Source organism: Chelonia mydas, chromosome 3 (assembly GCF_015237465.2).
Source record: "Chelonia mydas isolate rCheMyd1 chromosome 3, rCheMyd1.pri.v2, whole genome shotgun sequence".
Taxonomy (NCBI): Eukaryota; Metazoa; Chordata; order Testudines; family Cheloniidae; genus Chelonia; species Chelonia mydas.
In genome coordinates, this window is record NC_057851.1 from 63912983 (window position 1) to 63927844 (window position 14862).

A 14862-nucleotide genomic window follows, 5' to 3' on the forward strand; every position below is an offset into this window, starting at 1 on the left:
TTTCCTGCATTTTGAACTCCTAATCCATTTTGTAACTTTGCATGAACTAGTCCTTGAACTGAATCAACTGCAATGAAGAAAATATATTCTCTGCAACTGCCAAAGAGGCTACTGCAGTCAAATGCTGGTTTCGCACTGCAACACATTCTGGTTCCAGGCGCTTAGCCTGTGACTTCCAGCAGTTCAGTGGTTTGACTTTCTCTACATTTTCGGCAGCAAACATGTACTGCTTAATATTATTTTGTGTTTAATTGATTGTAATAGGGTATAGTAAGTTTAGGCCTTAATGTAAGTTGTTGTGACAAGGCAATTTCTTACAATATCCTGATATTGTAAGGCCTGGATGATCAAAGATCTATATTAAACAATGTGCAAGAAAAGAGTGGACTTTTGGGACAATATATGTGAAGAACCTGAGGAGAGGTTAATGCAAATTTCCCATCTCTGGTTTTGCAAAAACCCAGCCTCTGGAAGCTGCGCCCTGAGCAGAGGCCTTTGTCTGGTGATCACCTGGTAAGATCAAAGTCCCAAGCTGTATCAAGGGAAGGCTGACCTATTCATGTTTGTTCTGTTTCTGAATCTGAGATAGCTATGAACTTGTAACCATGCAGAAAAACCCAGTTGTGCGTTTTAAAGGACTGACTCCTATGAGAACCCAAGTTTGGAGTTGGGCCAGGGTAATTGCTGGTAAGCTTTTTAGCATGTGTGAGGTTTTTATGTTTTCGCTGTAATGCTTTTACCTTAAGAATAAATGTGCTTGCTTAGAGTGGTGTTGTAACTGCTGTCAATTAAAGCTGTGCATAGCCTTCAAAAAGACAACCAAGTGCAGGTGCTGACATGTTTAGGCAGTTTGTCTTGCTGAGAATATTACAGTTTAGGCAGGCAATTGTGCAGCCTGGAAAATCTCTGGTTAGGAGGGGGAGAGAGAGAGAGAGGTTTCTGCCCAAGAGAAGTAATGGATGAGGAGCCGGGAGCCTAGAGTGGGTGCCCTTGAGGGACTATGAAGGGGGAATGCGGGTGCAGTTGCCCTGGAATGTGACGGTCAGAATTTCCCCTTTAAATGGGTTTATTTAAAAAAAGAAAAATGTATTTAATTTGTATTTTAAAAATCTGATTTTAAATAAAAAAATCTGATATTTATTTATTTTATTTATTTACACCTATCCTGGTACTCGCCAATATAGATATGTTCCTTGTTTTTTTTTGAAAAGCAGGATGATGCAATGAGAATGTGAAGTGATTTTAGTTCCTTTCTGCATAAGACTGATCTGTCTCAGCAACAAAAGCTTGCCATAAATTTGTAGTATCCTGGCACAGCTTTCTTCAGGATACAGAAGGACTCTTCAACTCAGTAGAGGATATACATACGTTATTCGTTGATCATTGGTACCCACTTCCCAGGTTAACACTGAGGGTGAAATCATGGCCTCATTGAAGTCAATGACATTATTTCAGCTTGGTTTTGGTGCAGTTTTCCGTTTCACAGATGGCAAGAGTTTAGGGATATCATTTAATTCTTGTAAGAATAGGTGATATAATATAAATAGGTTTCAGAGTAACAGCCGTGTTAGTCTGTATTCGCAAAAAGAAAAGGAGTACTTGTGGCACCTTAGAGACTAACCAATTTATTTGAGCATGAGCTTTCGTGAGCTACAGCTCACTTCATCGGATGCATACTGTGGAAACTGCAGAAGACATTATATACACAGACACCATGAAACAATACCTCCTCCCACCCCACTATCCTGCTGGTAATAGCTTATCTAAAGTGATCATCAAGTTGGGCCATTTCCAGCACAAATCCAGGTTGGGGGCGGGGGCGGAGGGTGAGAAAACCTGGATTTGTGCTGGAAATGGCCCAACTTGATGATGACTTTAGATAAGCTATTACCAGCAGGATAGTGGGGTGGGAGGAGGTATTGTTTCATGGTGTCTGTGTATATAATGTCTTCTGCAGTTTCCACAGTATGCATCCGATGAAGTGAGCTGTAGCTCACGAAAGCTCATGCTCAAATAAATTGGTTAGTCTCTAAGGTGCTACATAATATAAATAAGTGATAACATACAAATATGCTGCTGGCTACTGTCACCGTTCAGGGCAACTGCATCCGGATTCCCCCTCGATAATCCTGCAAGGGCACCCACTCTTAGGCTGTCGATTCCCAGCCGTCACCTCTCTTGGACGGAGACCTATGCCTCTCTGCCTCCTGTCCTGACGGGGGGCTTTTCCTGGCTGCATAGTTCCCTGCCTACCCTGTGAGTGCCCCAGAAAGTCAAACTGCCTCAACAGTCCTGCTTTGCTTTCTCCTCAGAGGCATAACTGGCCTCTTCTGTAAGTTATCACACAGCCCTTTCTAAGCAAGCACGTTTATTCTTATGCTGAAAGCATTGTAGAGAAAACATACTAAAACAATAACTGAGCCTAACACACGTTAATAAGCTTCCCAGAAATCACCCCAGCTCCAAGAAGGGGTCTGGCTGGTGATCCGTCTTTAAACCCCACCAAGGAGGGTTTCTGTCTTCATCTTACATTCAGAGCAAGAACTGCCATGAATCAGTGAGTCACTCCTTTATGGGCCTCTGATCTTGTACTCATGTAACAGGTGACCAGCAGACAAAAGTCCCCTCCTCAGGGTGAAGCTTCAAAAGGTTGAGTTCTTGCATAACAGGGGAAGGGACATTTGCATACACCTCCCATTAGATATTTCCTGGGAAACCCAATTAACTTTAAAAGTTCATTTTTGTCTGGGACATTTGTTCTTTGAAGCTCATAACACTTCCCGGAGAGATATTAGGCATGTTTTTCCCCTTCCCCCACTGCACCAGAGTTGCTGCATACAATCCTACAATAACACGTTTGCATTTTTAATACAATGAACTCCTAAAACACTTAAGTTAAATCCTACTGAATTAAGTTTCTTTGGATAAGGTTTGCCAAGGATATTGCAGAAAATTTCCATATCTGCCACAAATACAATAGTGTGTTTTCATGTTAGCTATTATTGGGGTTATAATATGTTAGAATAAAATGAAAGTTTACCAAAATGTGGCTGTCAGTATGGTAAACAACCATAGTAGTTTGTTTACTGAAAATGTCAGCCTGGTTGTTTTAACTGCTAATTTCTTACATATGAACAAGATTAGCAGTTAACAAAACCAGGTTGCTCATCTTCTAGTACAATAATATGCATCAGCGCACACTCTTGTGTCATGTTTTATACTAGTTTTAAATTTGATGTTCACACCTCCACACACAGCACTGAATAGCTGCAGGGTTGGTGCATCTCCTTGGTACCAGAAGCTAGCATCAGAGCTGGAATAGGTGTAAGGGAGATTCGGAGGCAGAAGAAAAAGTATTAAAAATGAATATAATATGATTGTGTTAGTGCAAAACAATAGAATATTGTTTGGAAAATGGTAGGAATGTGCTTTTCTAGAATAAAACTTTGTACTATCAGAAATGCCCAGTATGTAATTTCTGAGAGAGCACTTATAGTGATTATTTGGGGGTAGTGTCTAATAATTTTCCTTTTTGTTTTTTCGTAGGCTTTGGGGAACCATGAGTTTGATAATGGTCTGGATGGATTATTGGATCCACTACTTAAAAATGTTAATTTTTCAATTCTGAGTGCAAACATTCAGGCAAGCAAATCAGTAGCATCCAGGATCACTGGATATTTTCAGCCTTATAAAATACTACAGGTTGGTTCAGAAAAAATCGGAGTTGTTGGCTATACCACTAAGGAAACATCTTTCCTTTCAAATCCAGGTATGCTTTTCTTTAGTATAGCAGGAACAAACCATATACATTTAAACGGGGGAGGATCTATTAATGGAAATTCTCTATGTCCTAAGAAGGAGGAGAGGATGGAAGATGATAAAATACAAGTAGGATCTGATGAGAAACAGTCAAATGAAAAAAGTCTCATGCAATTACATCATGTAATGGGAGACAGCTAAAAAGTGACAAGTTTTTAAAGTGCTTATATACCAATGATAGAAGTCTAAATAATAAAATGGGTGAACTACAGTGCCTCATATTAAATGGGGATATTGATATAGGCATCACAGAAACTTGGTGGAATGAGGATAATCAATGGGACACAGTAATACTAGGGTACAAAATAGAACAGGTCATGCTGGTGGGGGAGTGACACTATATGTGAAAGAAAGCATAGAATCAAATGAAGTAAAAATCTGAAATGAACCAAACTATATCATAGAATCTCTATGGATAGTAATTCCATGCTTGAATAATAAGAATACAGCAGTAGAGATATGTTACCGACCACCTGACCAGGATGGTGATAGTGACTGTAAAATGTTCAGGGAGATTAGAGAGGCTTTTAAAATAAAAAAATAATAATAATGGGGGATTTCAACTATCCCCACATTGACTGGGTACATGTCACCTCAGGACGGGATGCAGAGATTAAGTTTCTTGACACCTTAAATGACTGCTTCTTGGAGCAGCTAGTTCTGGAACCCACAAGAGGTAAGGCAATTGTTGATTTAGTCCTAAGTGGAGTACAGGGTCCGGTCCAAGATTTGAATATAGCTGGACAGCTTGGCAATAGTGACCATAATATAATTAAATTTAACATCCCTGTGGTGGGGAAAACACCACAGCAGCCCAACACTGTAGCATTTAGTTTCAGAAAGGGCAACTACGCAAAAATGAGGAGGTTAATTAAACAGAAATTGAAAGATAAAGCACCAAAAGTAAAATCCTTTCAAGCTGCATGGAAACTTTTTAAAGACACCATAGTAGAGGCTCAACTTCAATGTATACCCCAAATTGAAAAACCTAGTAAGAGAACCAATAAAAGAGCCACAGTGGCTAAACAGCAAAGTAAAAGAGGCAGTGAGAGGCAAAAAGGCACCCTTTAAAAGTGGAAGTTAAATCCTGCTGGGGAAAATAGGGAGCATAAACACTGGCAAATGAAGTGTAAAAATATAATTAGGAAGGCCAAAAAAGAATTTGAAGAACAGCTAGCCAAAGATTCAAAAAGTAATAGCAATTTTTTTAAAGTAAATCAGAAGCAGGAAGCCTGCGAAACAACCAGTGGGACCAGTGGATGATTGAGATGTTAAAGGAGCACTCAAGGATGATAAGGCCATTGCAAAGAAACTAAATGAATTCTTTACATTGGTCTTCACAGCTGAGGATGTGCGGAAGATTTCCAAGCCTGAGCCGTTCTTTTTAGGTGACAAATCTGAGAAACTGTCCCAGATTGAAGTGTCATTAGAGGAGGTTTTGGAACTAATTGATAAATTAAGCAGTAATAAGTCACCAGGACCAGATGGTATTCACCCAAGAGTTCTGAAGGAACTCAAATGTGAAATTGAAGGACTACTAACTAGTCTGTAACTATCATTTAAATCAACTTCTGTACCAAATGACTGGAGGATAGCTAATGTGACGCCAATTTTTTAAAAGGGCTCCAGAGGTGACCCCGGCAATTACAGTCCGGTAAGCCTGACTTCAGTAGTGGGAAAACTGGTTGAAACTATGGAAAGAACAAAATTGTCAGACACATAGATGAACATAATTTGTTGGGGAATAGTCAACATGGTTTTTGTAATGGGAAATCATGCCTCACCAATCTACTGGAATTCTTTGAGAGGCTCAACAAGCATGTGGACAAAGGAGATCCAGTGGATATAGTGTATTTAGATTTTCAGAAAGCCTTTGACAAGGTCCCTTACCAAAGGCTGTTAAGGGATATGAGGGAAGGTTCTGTCATGGATTGGTAACTGGTTAAAAGATTAGGAATAAATGGTCAATAAATGGTCTCCATTTCAGAATGGAGAGAGGTAAATAGTGGTGTCCCCCCAGGGATCTGTACTGGGCCCAGTCCTATTTAACGTATTCATAAATGAGCTGGAAAAAGGGGTAAACAGTGAGGTGGCAAAATTTGCAGATGATACAAAACTACTCAAGATAGTTAAGTCCCATGCAGACTGTGAAGAACTACAAAAGGATCTGTCAAAACTAAGTGACTGGGCAACAAAATGGCTGATGAAATTCAGTGTTGATAAATGCAAAGTAATGCCCATTGGAAAACATAAGCCCTACTATACATATAAAATGATGGGGTCTAAATTAGCTGTTCCCACGCAAGAAAGTGATCTTGGAGTTATTGTGGATAGTTCTCTGAAAACATCCACTCAATATGCAGAGGCAGTCAAAAAATTGAACAGAATTTTGGGAATCATTAAGAAAGGGATAGATAATAAGACAGAAAATATCATATTGCCTCTATCATATCATAAATCCATGGTATGCCCACATCTTGAATACTGCATGCAGATGTGGTCGCCCCATCTCAAAAAAGATGTATTGGACTTGGAAAAGATTCAGAAAAGGGGAAAAAAAAATTATTAGTGGTATGGAACGGCTGCCATATGAGGAAAGATTAATAAGACTGGGACTTTTCAGTTTGGAAAAAAGACAACTAAGCGGGGATATGATAGAGATCTCTAAAATTATGACTGGTGTGGAGAAAGTAAATAAGGAAGAGTTATTTACTCCTTCTCATAACACAAGAACTAGGGGCCACCAAATGAAATTAATAGGCAGCAGGTTTAAAACAAACAAAAGGAAGTATTTCTTCACACAGTGCACAGTCAACCTGTGAAACTCCTTGCCAGAGGATGTTGTGAAGGCCAAGACCATAACAGGGTTCAAAAAAGAACTCGATAAATTAATGGAGGATAGGTCCATCAATGGCTATTAGCCAGTGTCATAAATATAAAGGGAAGGGTAACCACCGTTCTGTATACAGTGCTATAAAATCCCTCCTGGCCAGAGGCAAAAGCCTTTCACCTGTAAAGGGTAAAGAAGCTACGGTAACCTCACTGGCACCTGACCCAAAATGACCAATGAGGCAACAAGATACTTTCAAATATGGAGGGGGGGGACAAAGGGTTTGTCTGTCTGTGTGATGCTTTTGCCGGGAACAGATCAGGAATGCAGCCTTACAACTCCTGTAAAGTTAGTAAGTAATCTAGCTAGAACATGCGTTAGATTTTCTTTTGTTTAATGGCTGATAAAATAAGCTGTGTCTTTTTGTAACTTAAGGTTTTGCCTAGAGGGATTCTCTGTGTTTTGAATCTGATTACCCTATAAGGTATTTACCATCCTGATTTTACAGGGGTGATTCTTTTACCTTTTCTTTAATTAAAATTCTTCTTTTAAGACCCTGATTGATTTTTCATTGTTCTTAAGATCCAAGGGTTTGGGTCTGTGTTCACCTGTACAAATTGGTGAGGCTTCTTATCAAGCTTTCCCCAGGAAAGGGGGTGTAGGGCTTGGGGGGATATTTTGGGGGAAGACGTCTCCAAGTGGCTCTTTACCTGTTCTCTGTTTAAAACGCTTGGTGATGGCAGCATACGGTTCAAGGACAAGGCAAAGTTTGTACCTTGGGGAAGTTTTTAACCTTAGCTGGTAAGAATAAGCTTAGGGGGTCTTTCATGCAGGTCCCCACATGTGTACCCTAGAGTTCAGAGTGGGGAAGGAATCTTGACAGCCAGGATGGAGAGGAATGGTGTCCCTAGCCTCTGTTTGCCAGAAGCTGGGAATGGGCGACAGGGCATGGATCACTTGATGATTACCTGTTCTGTTCGTTCCCTCTTGGGCACCTAGCATTGGCCACTGTCGGAAGACAGGATGCTGGGCTAGATGGGCCTTTGATCTGACACAGTATGGCCGTTCTTAAACAGTCAAATGCTAAAATTTTAACTATATATCGTTTCTTAGTATGAATTAATGAATATTGATGAAGGGTTTTAGTTGCCTGTAGAACTTTTGTATTATTCAGCTCCCTGGCCAGTTGACTGGTTTTAACTGCTAGATGTTCGAGTTATATGAAAAGATGTGTTCCATACACAGATCCATTTAGAACACACGAAGCACTGCTCTAAAGGGGTGTTAAGTTTACAACGGTTAAAAAAAAAGTTTATATATTTTTCTCCTTATTGGCCACATACGAGAGCCTAAAGACATGAATACATCTTGTATAATTAAGGAAAATGTGTTGTTTAGAGATTTCATTAAAATTTGACAATTTTGAATTCTGAGGAACATAATTCAGCCTTCAGGTAGACAGACACATGCCCAAATCCCACTAAAGTCAGTGAGAATTGCATATGTGTATCTGAAGGAAGAATTTGTTCCCCGCTGTTTTTCGGCATCTCAAGTATATACCAGAAATTAGACTACAGAAGGAATCACAGTTATTTTCTGTCAGTGATTGATAGCAGAAGTGATGAAGCATAGACTCATCCTCTTCTGACAAAGAAGTTGTTCCAGTGATCAAGATTTATTTAACTAGTGTAAAGCAATGAGATAAAAACAGACTACTTCTGATTTTAAGAACAGATAATTGTATTTTAGAATAATAAAAACACCATTTTCACATTAGAGTTTCTCACCTCGCCCTTTTAATCAGATGTAGGACATCATTATAGCTGCAAAAGAGCCACTTCCACGCCTAATAAAAGGACCTTGCATTCCCCTCTGGTTTTAAACTAGACACACAATGGAATTAAAATGCATTGAACATAGCATTTTTTTAAAAAATCACTCTTCAATACAAGGAAGATATTACTACTTTTCTGTCCATTACTTACTGAAATAACATCATAACTGTAAAAATGAAGGTGTAAATTAGCCCAGAATAGGGAAGGTATGATAATATTTAAACCAAGTATTCAAATGTACAACTGACATAAAAGTTTAAAGTTCAATGCAAATGGTTAAACACATCCACAGAGGAGACCTCTCTATGGTCAACAGAAACTTTTAATTTGCCTTCTGACACAAGAGGCTGAGTTATTTGAGTCCATCCTTTTCCTCTAAGGAATAACAAGGAAAATTTATTCTTCCTTTGCCTGTGCAAAATGAGAAGCTTATAGTGCTGAGAGTATGAAGAGAGTTCTTAACATAACATAACTGATATGTTCTAAATGTTTACCTATGAGTGTTGACCCAACCAGGGAGGTTGGCAGTCTTAGCCCCTAGCATTTCTGCTTGCACAATATCCCTGCTTGTATAATATCCATGAAGCAATGGGGGAAAGCACCTGGGTCAGAGCCTATGTATCCTCTGAGCACCGGTTTCTCATCCAGGCAATCCAGAAAGTTGGCTAAATTGGACATGCTAGGAATTAAAATAAGTTATTGAGAAACAGTGTCATAATTTATCTATTTTGAGAGTTTATTTTGAGAGTTTTGAGAGGACTTTCAAATTAGCCTTTTTGTAGCTGGGAAAGATATTAGAGCAGAAGTTTGATGGTGGTGAATTACAACTGCTGCTAAGTAAAAGGACATATTTAAATAAATTTGTAGCAAAAACTAAAGATGGTTATAATTGTACTGAAAGGCCCAATAAGGAGCCAAAAGAGGAGGAGGAGTAGTAGTAGTAAGACAGAAGGCTTATTACTTTCTTAGGCAAAGCTAAAGCAGTGACAGACTAAGTACATACTGACAGGTTTCAGAGTAACTGCCATGTTAGTCTGTATTCGCAAAAAGAACAGGAGTACTTGTGGCACCTTAGAGACTAACCAATTTATTTGAGCATAAGCTTTCGTGAGCTACAGCTCACTTCATCGAAAGCTTATGCTCAAATAAATTGGTTAGTCTCTAAGGTGCCACAAGTACTCCTTTTCTTTTTGTAAGTACATACTGTGGTATAACTGAGGAATCCAAAAGCAGTTGGCATTAATAGGGAGTTTTCTAGGGGCCACTGTTTGTAGCAAACACAATTTTTGTAACTCCTTCCTTTTTTACTTGTACACCTCTTTAGTGTATGAAGCCTTCAGTAGCTTTCAAAAGGTGATTCAGTTTCTACATACTGTGGTTTGTCACAAATGGCTTAGCAATCTGCAGTGCTGATAAACTCCTGCTGAAATTGTGGGTTGGTGAGTTAACCATTAATCTAGTTGTCTTTCATCACTACTGCTTCCTTAGTCACCTTCACAGTCTATTCATAACTATCACCATATTATAATCATAAATCTTTTGAAACATTGGGACCTCCATCCCAATGTTCCCATAGCGCTCGCTTTCTCTCTCTCCCTCAGTAAGGATTGCTAATAAATATCTGGAAACAGTGGGTGAAGGCTACTTTAATAATTCATAGCACAAATGATGAAGCTATTAACTGGTAACTTTTTTTAAAGATGTCCTATGCACTACTAAATCCACCTGCCAGATTTGAGTCACCCTACTAGGTTTTTTCCTACAACAGTTGCCCAAGTAGTGGTAAATAAGCAAGACAGTATTTATTTATTCATTGTATTGTAAGATCAGTAGAATAGGGACCATGTCTCTTTATTTGTACTGTGAGGTGCTTAGCACGCATTTTGTGCTGCAAAATAGTAAATCACATTTTTGCGCATAACTTTTTATTTCAGTATCTTGATAACTTCTCCTGTCTGTAGAATAGTAGAAATATTCAATGGAGAACATTTGTCAACTATTTTATCCTTGGACACGTGCCTAATACTTTTGGCACCCAGCCCATTATCTTTTCTTCTTGTTAAAAAATAGTGCTGTTTAGTTGCCTTTTCTATATTTTCTTTCTAAAGTTTAAAGAAATTAGAAAACTTATTTCCTGTTAGTTTAACACACTGAAAAAGAAATGATGGAATTGCTGAGCCACAAAGAAAAAGATGAATAACTGTTGTATAAAAAACTTTTTTTAACTAAATTTAAACTTTTGAGAAGTGGGTGACCAAGTACTAAGCAATGAGTTGTGTGTTTTATTTTGAATCCTGGGTTACACTTGGGCAACAACAGAACTGTTGCAATTTGAAAACTTACGTAGCCCCATAATACGGCTTTGTCAATGTTTCTCTGTTGCGATAACTCTTTATTTCTTGAAACATTTAGCATTGGACTCTGGACTAGTTCTCACTCTCCCCTTTGCTATGCAATAGGCCAGATCTGTTGATCGCTGGGGTATGCTGCAAGGCTCCTGTATTCTCCCAAGATGCCTGGGAATGGAGGTGAATTGTGAGGGATGGGAGGTAGAATTAGTGTGGTTTATTTTCTAGTTGGTCATTTTTGGCCGGAGAGTTTAAGGGGAATTTGTTGATCAGTAACTTAGAAGAACTTATTTTAAAACTTTGTCAAAGGAACCTAGCACCTGGGATAGCTGCTCTTTTATCCTTTTTGTAGAAATCAAAAGTGTGATCGAGATACAGCAAATACAGTAGAGAGAGAGAGAGAGAGTGTACATGTTTGTATTGTAAATGAAATTATTCTGAAATGATAAAATAGAAACATTTCAGAGAAACCATAAGATTTCTCAACACTGTGAGCTGGGTAAACATTACCCTTTTTAATCTCTATCTTTGGGTTCTCCCTTCAGCGAAGTAATTCCACTTCAGTCTTTGCTATTGCTATGTACCACTGACCGTCAGAAATCCTATGATTCATCTCATTCAATTAGATAATTTGCATATGGAAGGCAAGTAGGATTTGGCCCTGAGCCTGCAGATTTAGTGCAGCAGGACTCTGAGGGAACTGCTGTGGAAATAGAGAGGAGACAAACAAAATAAGCCAGGATGAGAGGAGATTTTTGTGGGAGAAGAATTAACGTGGGAGAAGAAGAAGAAAGAGCCTAAGGAAAAATCAGTAGGAAGTAATATTGCAGAAGAATGTTATATTTACAGCCAAATGATGCATATGAGACAAACCTGAATGTAACTCTTTTTTCATTCTAATGGCAGTCAAAAACCATTGGAACTTTGCTCTGTTGGCTGCTATCACCAGCATCTTTTCATGGAATTACAGCTTTGTTATATATAGTTGAGTGTATATAATTCAATTCATAAATGTTGGTAGACTGAGCACAAATGTTCATGTTGCTTATACAATACTTGAAAACACTGGCCAGATTAAAAGTCTGAACTAAGTCCCAATAAAGCTAATTAAAAGACTCTCATTTGCTTTATTCTGTAAAGGAATGTGGGACCCTAGGGCCACTAAAATTCAGAGATCATTTAAACCTTTCACCCTAGAATCCCGTGTTTGATGGCAAAAATGGGCATTTAAATAATGAGAGAGGCCAGAGCTCCCAACAGTTTGTGGGTCTCTGGCCATAGTCCATCAGCTGTTTCAATAATCTGATCTTGTAGAAACACAAGTATTTTTAGATACCTCATAAATATTAATAATCTCCTTTCTCTCTTCTTTTTTTTTTTTTAAAAAAAGGAACGGATATATACTTTGAAGATGAAATTGAAGCATTGCAGCCACATGTGGATAAACTCACCAAGCTGGGAGTTAACAAAATTATTGCACTAGGACACTCTGGCTTCACTGTAGATCAAATGATTGCTCAAAAAGTGAGAGGAGTGGATGTTGTAATTGGAGGACATACAAACACGTTTCTTTATACAGGTATTACAGCTCTCAGTAAAATGTTGCTTTTAACCAAAACTGATCATTAACTGAAAGAAAATTCTCACTGAACTGAGATGACTTTGTAAAAATGTTATTTACTTGTAACTAAGCACTGTGGCCAGTTCCTCAACTGCCATTTCAATGGAGCTACCTTGATTGAGAGCAGCTGAGGATCTGGCACCCTGTATGATTAAAACCAATCAACTATATGTAGTACATATCACAGTGAGATGTAGTTCTTTTGCAGTCCTTACCGTAAGCAAGACAAATGAGACTGAGACTATGACACGAGTCCATTCCCAGTTTTTACATCCTCTGTGAGTAAGAAGTGTCCTAACTCTTTGAACTTATTCAGGATGACCTGTGCAACGCAGACCCACTCCAGCACAAACAGTAATGCTACTAAATTATTGCGCAGCTTGTTTAATAGTAGTCCTACATGACATTCTCATAAGAGAGATTACATTTGCCTAGTTACGTGAAATTACTATAAAGTGAGTGTATAACTGGTTGAAAGATCGTACTCAAAGAGAAATTATCAGTGGTTCACTGTCCAACTGTGTGGACTTATCTAGTGGAGTCCTGCAGTGGTCAGTTCTGGGTCTGGTACTTTTAACATTTTCAGTAATTACTTGGATACTGGACTGGAAAGTATGCTGATAAAATTTGAGATGATACCGAGCTGGGACGAATAGGATTAGAATTCAAAATGACCTTGACAAATTGGAAAATTGGTCTGAAATCAACAAGATGGAATTCAGTGAGGACAAATGCAAAGTACTAGATAATACTTAGTCCTGCAGATAATACTTAGGCTGCAGCTGTGTGCTAATTGGACCGCGGGTTGAGGACCGCTGGCCTAGGTATACTTGGTCCTAACTCCCTGGGGGGGGGGGGGGGGGGGGGGGGGGGGGGGTTGGATGACCTCTCAAGGTCCCTTCTAGCCCTACATTTCTGTGATTCTAACATGTTTTACAAGTTTACTGAATAAGGGAGTAAATAAATAAAATATTTTAATTTACCTTGTCTATGATACATGCATTAAAGGAATCAGTGAAACAAATTAATCAATATAAAACAAGTCATATTACTTGATTATTTTTCAAAATATCCTGAAGTTGATTGTTACCTGTAGAACCTATTTCTGTGTGTATAGGTTTTTAAAACATATGTAGTTTGTAATATTTGGTGGCCTAGTGATGGTATTATTTAGTCCATGGGGGAAAACATTTATTTTAAAAAAGAATCCCACTAATACTGGGTTTTAAGAGGAAGAAAACAAAATCTTAAACATTTCAGAAAAAAACACTTAGAAGTGATTTGAGACATGGATCTGTGTAAGGACAGATCCTGAATATATACCCAAAGTGACAGAAGAGTAGAAAATTTTTATGTTGTTGCCTACCCAGTTACTGCCAAGCATTGTGTTAGCATGAACATTTGTCACACTGTGACAGAAAATGAAAAGTGCACAGACTGTCTTCCTATGCCTAAAAAAATTCCATTTTGAACATTGGCCCAGATTGTAGCTCTTATTTACAAAGTTCCAAATATTCTGTAGAAATTATACATGTGTGCAAACTGTGTGTGAGGAAAATGCATGGTGCTGTGGCATGCCGCAAAGACTTCTCATTGTGAGTTTGGGATGGGCACAGTTAGTGAATGGTGACTCCACAAATAAGTTATGCAAGATCATCCCAAATGAGTACCAGTAGAACCTTTATCTCTCACTGTCACATTTTGTATATGCCTTAGGGAATTTTTTTTTAAATGCTACTAGGATTTTTTTCCCCTTCATTTGTCTGCTTGCTAAGATAGGTGACTAAGTTACCATGAGGCCAAATGTAGAGAGCCTCAGAAAAAGTTAAAAAAAAAAAAAATCCACCTAAAATTTATTTTAAATGACCTTTTTAGGTAACATCATCAGTTTTAAAATCATAACATTATAGGACCTTTCAGGACTAGAAACAAGTGCATAGTTCCATTTGAAATGGAGAAATCACCCTTTGCAATATAATCTAAACTTCCATTTCTAGTCTTCGCAAAAAGAAAAGGAGGACTTGTGGCACCTTAGAGACTAACCATTGGTTAGTCTCTAAGGTGCCACAAGTCCTCCTTTTCTTTTTGCGAATACAGACTAACACGGCTGTTACTCTGAAACATTTCTAGTCTTGCAAGGCTATGCGATTTCAGACTTTTAAAGGGAATGATATTTTTATGCATAAAAAAGTATGTAGTAGATTACAGATAACGATGGATCCCCATCAAACAAATAGTGCAAAACTGTAGGTAATATACTTATCCCTGCATTTTGAAGGATGGTGTATATAAAAACTCTGTGCACCTATCCTGGAGAAAGGATCCTCATCATCAGCAGGTTACATGGGTTAGGAGCAAGCCAGATGGCAGAGGTAAGGATGATAGATGTTTGGCCATACACTGCAGTGC

At 38.5% G+C, this 14862-nt stretch overlaps 1 protein-coding gene across 1 annotated transcript in view; it reads left to right on the forward strand.

Annotated features, from left to right (window-relative positions):
* Positions 1–14862, forward strand: part of NT5E (5'-nucleotidase ecto) — a 46857-nt gene that overhangs the window by 2018 nt on the left and 29977 nt on the right. The window contains exons 2-3 of the mRNA XM_027817716.3: positions 3547–3769; positions 12223–12411. Coding sequence (XP_027673517.2) covers positions 3547–3769; positions 12223–12411 — 412 coding nt within the window. The remainder of the gene's footprint in view (positions 1–3546; positions 3770–12222; positions 12412–14862) is intronic.